General features: G+C 40.4%; 1 protein-coding gene across 1 annotated transcript in view; it reads right to left on the minus strand.

The window, feature by feature from the left end:
- Nucleotides 1-2,507: 2,507 nt before the first annotated feature.
- LOC129102251 (metal transporter CNNM4) overlaps nucleotides 2,508-6,000 on the minus strand; it is a 19,022-nt gene continuing 15,529 nt past the window's right edge. The window contains 3 exon segments of the mRNA XM_054612307.1: nucleotides 2,508-3,457; nucleotides 3,460-3,565; nucleotides 4,515-4,690. Of these exon segments, the coding sequence (XP_054468282.1) occupies nucleotides 3,027-3,457; nucleotides 3,460-3,565; nucleotides 4,515-4,690 (713 nt within the window). The 3' untranslated portion in view covers nucleotides 2,508-3,026.

The following is a 6,000-nucleotide window of genomic DNA, read 5'->3' on the forward strand; positions in this document are numbered from 1 at the left end:
TTTCTGCTCTAAACACGGGTTCAATGTCATTTACACACACAATAAAATCTATTTCACATTGTTTTGAAGTGCCATTCAGACACTCACACACACGCCATACATACAATTGTCCAGTTACAGGAAGAAATGTGAGGTTTTTTTCCAACGACATTTAGCCCCGACAGGGTTAACATCAGTAGTGTGAAGACATGCAGTGGAACGTTTGTTGTCCATTAAATCTCATCACGTTATTGTGCTGTGAGTGTTTCCAATATTCAAGTGTCAATCCTTAACCCTGGGCTTACTGCAAGCTCAAAGGTTAACAAATACGTGTGTGGAACACAAGTGAAAGAAACGCTTTCCTGCTGAGAGTTGAGATGAATTCCACTCTCATATCTGACCATTAGCTATACAGTCACAGCCAAGAGATGGTTAGCTTAGCTTAGCAAAAAAAGCAGTTTGTTGTATCCGTACAAAAAGTGAAGTTTGTGTTTTATGCTGGATTCCTGAAGATTACATTACTTGTTATTTAAAGGAATATAATAATTAAACACTTTGATGTTTGTACAAATATGTCGATTTTCTTAACTTTGGACAGAGCCATGCTAGCCATTTCCACCTGTTTCCAGTCTTTAAGCTAAACTAAGCTAACGATGTCCTGGCTGTAGTTTAATATTAAGGGTAATAATCTTGAAAATTTAATTTAAATAATTTAATAAATATCTCCGAAGTCAATGATAAAAGGGTTTCTGTGGCGACATTCCCGGGAAAAATCACAAGTGGTAAATTCTGGAGAAAACCAATATCGCTGTGATCTTTTCTGAGATCACAGCGATAAATTTAAAAGAAATAAACTAACAATTTTTTTTTTAATATGTTAAATATACTGCAATGACTCTTCAAAGTCTGGATGCTTATTATAAAAACACATTCTTCAATTTTCTTCCCATGCAAATATATGACTTAATCATCTCAAAGAATATTCTAGTTTTTTCTGGTAAATGTACAACTTACATTTTGGAAATTCAGCATTTTTCTCTGAATATAATCCCCCCTCCTCGGGCCCCGTCATTTTTTTTAATGGCCATAATACGATATTGCAGTTATTACACAGTCAGGTGCAAAGCATATTTAGAAACTGTGAGCATTAAACTACTCATTTCTCTGGGTTATTTGCTCTTCGTGTCTGCATTTGTGTCAAAGTGAAACCATATTTTTGTGTTTAAACAAACAATAACTCAGTGGAATAAATAAAAAAAAACCAAAGTTCTTGACATCATCAGTCCATCGCTTCATGTCAGTGAACGCACAGTGTTAAACTAAAGATCCAGCTTTGTCAGCTCTTCGATTCACGACTTGGTGAAGCTTCAACAAAGAGCTGGTGTCCACTGAGCTCCGTTCACAGTGAGGAATATTTAGTGGAGGAAAAACAGTGTCTGAAGTTTGCAGCTTGTCCTTCAACTTGAACCGTTTCCAAGAACCAATGAAGGCAAAAAATAAATAAAATCTCTAAAATATAAAACAACAAATTGAATGTCAATATATATATAAATTAATATAACAGAAAATAAATAATCTATCATCACTCTTAGAAATTAAATAATTTAAAACATATATATTGCGTTGGTCAAGAGGTAGGCCAGGAAGACACCCACCTTCACATCACCAGTAATATTAACTTAAAGGACCACACCGGTGTTTCTGCAGGTAGTCACATGTAATTCATATTATTATATTATCTATTACACAGAGCATCTGGTTGGCCAATCAGAGCGCAAGTTGTGATTGTAATTAAAAGTAATAAGAGAAAGTCAGAAAGCGACACACACTTCAGACCCCATAGAAACCTTTTGGAGTTGTTGAACACAAAAACAAACTGCCGCTCTCTATAAATAAAATCTTACGTTTACGTTTTTGGAAGTTTCACTCTTTCGAAAAATAAATAAATAAAATAACTACTGATTTCAACGCACTGTGTGTTGGAAATGTGAGTTTTTTTCTGTTTGTGTCATACCACCAGTGACTTAAAGGTTCAGTTCACATAAATTACAAAAAAACTTGCAATTAGTTTTTTTATGTACAGAGCTTTTGAGATTTCTGCCTCTGAAATAACAGGTTGGAAGTTTTCATTTTGTCGTCGACATCTTGTAATATGGCCGTCACCATGTTGTTTTTTGCAACCAGTGAACAGGAAGTGACCATATTTGGACTGAGAAGGACGTAGAGACGCCGTATACGTCTCTGGTGTCGACCTGTCAATCAGTGTGTAGCCCCGCCCTAAAGCATCCCCTGCTTTATGGTCTGTTTGACTCTAAATGGAGCATCATTTACTAAATGAACATCATGCTGTATTGAAGAAGACTTGAAACTAGAGATTGAGACCATAAACTCATGTTTACAATGTTTACTGAGGGAATAAATCAAGAGAGAAGTAGAGTCATTTTCTCATAGACTTCTATACAACCAGAGGAGTCGCCCCCTGATGGACACTAGAGAGAATGCAGGTTTTAAGGAACTTCCTAGTCGGTTTAAGTCACGATGTCCAAGTTATTCTTAATAATCCACAGAGTTTCTCTGTTTAAAGTGGCTCCTATGGAGACTGTAGGTCTGTAAATGATGCACAGAAAATAGTTTCTGTTGAGTTAATTTTTCACTAAGGTGAAGGCAGAAATCTCTAAAAACCTGGACAAATTGTTTTTTGGTCATTTTGGTGAACGGATCCTTTACAAACATAAACCCCGTCTACGTTTCCACTCGTGCTCACTAGCGTTCCCTCTGTCATCTTTGTAGTCTATTCTTTTCAGTTTTGGGAGGGGGGGGAACATGCAGATTAAAGAGGATCTCTGTTTACAAAGTACACATGAGGTTCTGGTCCTCAGCAAGTTCTGGAGACAACGAGCAAACAGGAAGTAGTGCGAGTGAGTGAGTAAGTGAGAGAGTGAGTGAGTGAGTGAGTGAGTGAGTGAGTGAGTGAGTGAGTGAGTGAGTGAGTGAGTGAGTGAGTGAGTGTACGGGTAGTTTAGTTCCCCCTCAGGGACTATTTTACGTTAGATGGTGCTTTCAGTGTGTGTGTGACAGATGGTGTGGCTGGGCCTGGTTGGGCCCGCACAGTTCTGCTGCTCACTGAGCAGAGTGGTGGTTTCTCCAGGCCCGTTCTCCGAGCCGGGAGAGGGTGGAGACAGCTGGGGCTTAGGGGAGACGGAGGACGGCGGAGCTGGTTGGGGGTTAAAGGTGCACACCGTCAGGCTCATGGAGGACGGAGGGTGTTGGGTTAAAGGGGTGTGGTTAGTTGGAGTGGGCATGGCTTGGAGCAGAGGCTGGCTCGGTCTGCGGCTAGAAGAGGAGGTGGATTGAGACAGAGCGCCGCTGCGGCTGCTCGGCGGCGGCAGTGGCAGCGGCGGCTGAGTGTTAGCCCGCGGGCGCTTAGCAGGAGGCGTGGCCAACGGCAGCGGAGCTCGGATCCCCGGTGGCGTCACGGGGGCAAAGAGACGGACGTGTCCAGACGAGTGTGACTGCCTTCTGGGGACTGTGGCGTGCTGTCCAGTCTGGACGTCAGGAGGCCGTTCTGGTACTGAGCACGAGTGATCTGAGGAGGACGAAACACCAACGATAAGAAAATATAGAAATATATAAAAATATACAGTTTTTCTCCGACCCGTGAGGCGAATATCAAAAATGTTACCAAATCATAACCAATAGCGTCCCATTTTTTCTAATACAGCCACGAAATATGTAAATTGTTGTTGCATCCTTGAATTTAAAAAAAGAGAAAGAGAGTCAGTGGTTCTCCAGCTTCATGGTTCTCCAGATGTTCCAGAAACACAAACAAGAACGTGCAAACAGGACTTTAAGTTCCTAGTTCAGTTCCTGAGTTCAGTTCCTCTGATTCCATAATTCTTTCTTAATAAAACGTGCCTAAATTCATAAAATCTAGAACGGATTACTGCAATTATTTGTATTCATATAGCACATTTAAAAGCAACAGAAGTTGACTCAAAGTACTCTCCAGTAGAGGTGGATCGGTTAGTATCTCCCTCGAAACAGCCATACCCAATAAAAGACATAAAAAGGTGCATAAAAGGCAATAATATATAATACAATAAAACAATGAGGGAAATATAGTGACATTGTAGTTTTGACAGATATAATTACTAGTTAGTTAAAGTTACAAGTAACTTTCATTTTGTGTTGATTCTGGTGCCCCCTGTGGACAAAAGTGGTAGTGTTTCTGATCACCAGACTCCCTTTAGAAAGCTCTGCTCCTGGAGGAGGAGGAGATGCTGCTGCCAGGAGCTGAGCCACCGTACTTCTCCGACACAGAGGCTCATAATGTTGCTTGTAATCTGCAACCTCACCACTAGATGCCACTAAATCTTACACACTGTCCCTTTAAAGTAGCTCCACCTGGAGCAGCTACAACAGTAACATCTTACAGGAGACATTTTACTGCACAACAAGTACTTTTACTGCTAAAGTAAAGGTACTTTAACTTAGGTTAAGGATCTGATCAGCAGAGTTATCTGACTGGTACTTACCTTGACAAACTGCAGGTCCGAGAGAGCTCGTACGCAGAAGTCCGGTATGTACTGGAAGGGGGTTCCCGGGATCTGAGTGACGCTCCCGCCGACGGAGACGTTTTCCGGAGCGCGTTCGGTGCAGCTCAGAGACGCCGAGCGGTTCAGGTTTCCCGCATGTGACGGAGAACGAAACTCTGGTGGGGGATGGATGGATGGACAGAAGAGAGCGTAAGCGAGAGTACAGGAGGCAAAGAAAGTAAGAAAACACAACAGGGGAAAAAATGATGACGATGAACACAAAACACATATATTAATGTCAACGTCACACATGTGATGCAAAGAAAGCGACAAACGTGACACGTGTGATGAGGCGGAGTGCATCGTTTGAGCTTTTCTTTTTGGGGGTATACGATAGGACGGAAGCTCTCTCATTGGCTGGGTTTAGTGATGTCATGGAAGGTGATGTAAAGGGGTGGGAAATTAAAAAGTTAATCAAAGTTCAGAGTGTCGTTTAGAGGAGATAACGACGGAGGTACGAGGGGAACATTTGAGCTTGAGGGAAAAGTTCAACTTTATTTGTTTACTTTTTTCCCCCCGAGTTAGATGAAAAGATTGAAACCAAACTTTGGAGGTAGAGTTCGTTAGCTTAGCTTAGCATAAAGAATGGAAACCGATGGAAACTGCTAGCCTGGCTCTGTCTTTTAATGGACAGACATGTGAGTTTTTATCCATCTTCTCATCCAACTCTCAGAAAAAAAGAAAGCAAATGAGCGCATTTCTCAAAATGTCAAACTATTCCTTTAACCAGAGGTCAGAGGTCAGATTAGACGACTCTTGTTGTTGATATAACGTCATAGGAGTAATGAATAACATCTGACCACGGATCAGTGGTTAAAGGGGAGGAGGTGGTGAAAATACAGGGCGCTGCTCCTCGAGCCCCATCCAGCAAGTTTGTCTTCTTCAGGCGGTCATAACCTGAGAGTTATTGATCAGATTGATCAGATGATCGGGAACTTAACTCTGCTCTGGAGGTAACTACTGTTGACTTCTATAATAAATAAAACTATTATAAAGCTAAAACAATCAGACAATTAATCAACAAAAACTCAATCGAGATGTTTTACTAATTGATTAAGACTTGTTTAACAAGCAAAAAAAATGAACTGGTCCAAGTGTTGCAAATGTAAGAAATACTTTTCTGTTGTATTAGAGTAAATTAAATATGTGTTGGTTTTTCACTGTTATATACAGAAGAGTTTGTTGTTGTAATACTCTTTTTCACCTCTAGAGGCCGAACTGCACCACTAGTTCATGTCCTAATGTATAATTAAAAGCTTTCATGTTTTCTTCCAGGTGAGTTTTAATTTGCATTTACATTTTGATCTTTTTATTATAAAAACTATCTCTGCAATCTTGGATGTGGCAAATGTGCATTGGAGGATTTGGATGCAGCCCTAAAAGATTCTTTATTTTTAAATATTAGTTTCATATAAGTCTAATTTAT

This window comes from Anoplopoma fimbria, chromosome 14 (assembly GCF_027596085.1).
Source record: "Anoplopoma fimbria isolate UVic2021 breed Golden Eagle Sablefish chromosome 14, Afim_UVic_2022, whole genome shotgun sequence".
Lineage (NCBI taxonomy): Eukaryota > Metazoa > Chordata > Actinopteri > Perciformes > Anoplopomatidae > Anoplopoma > Anoplopoma fimbria.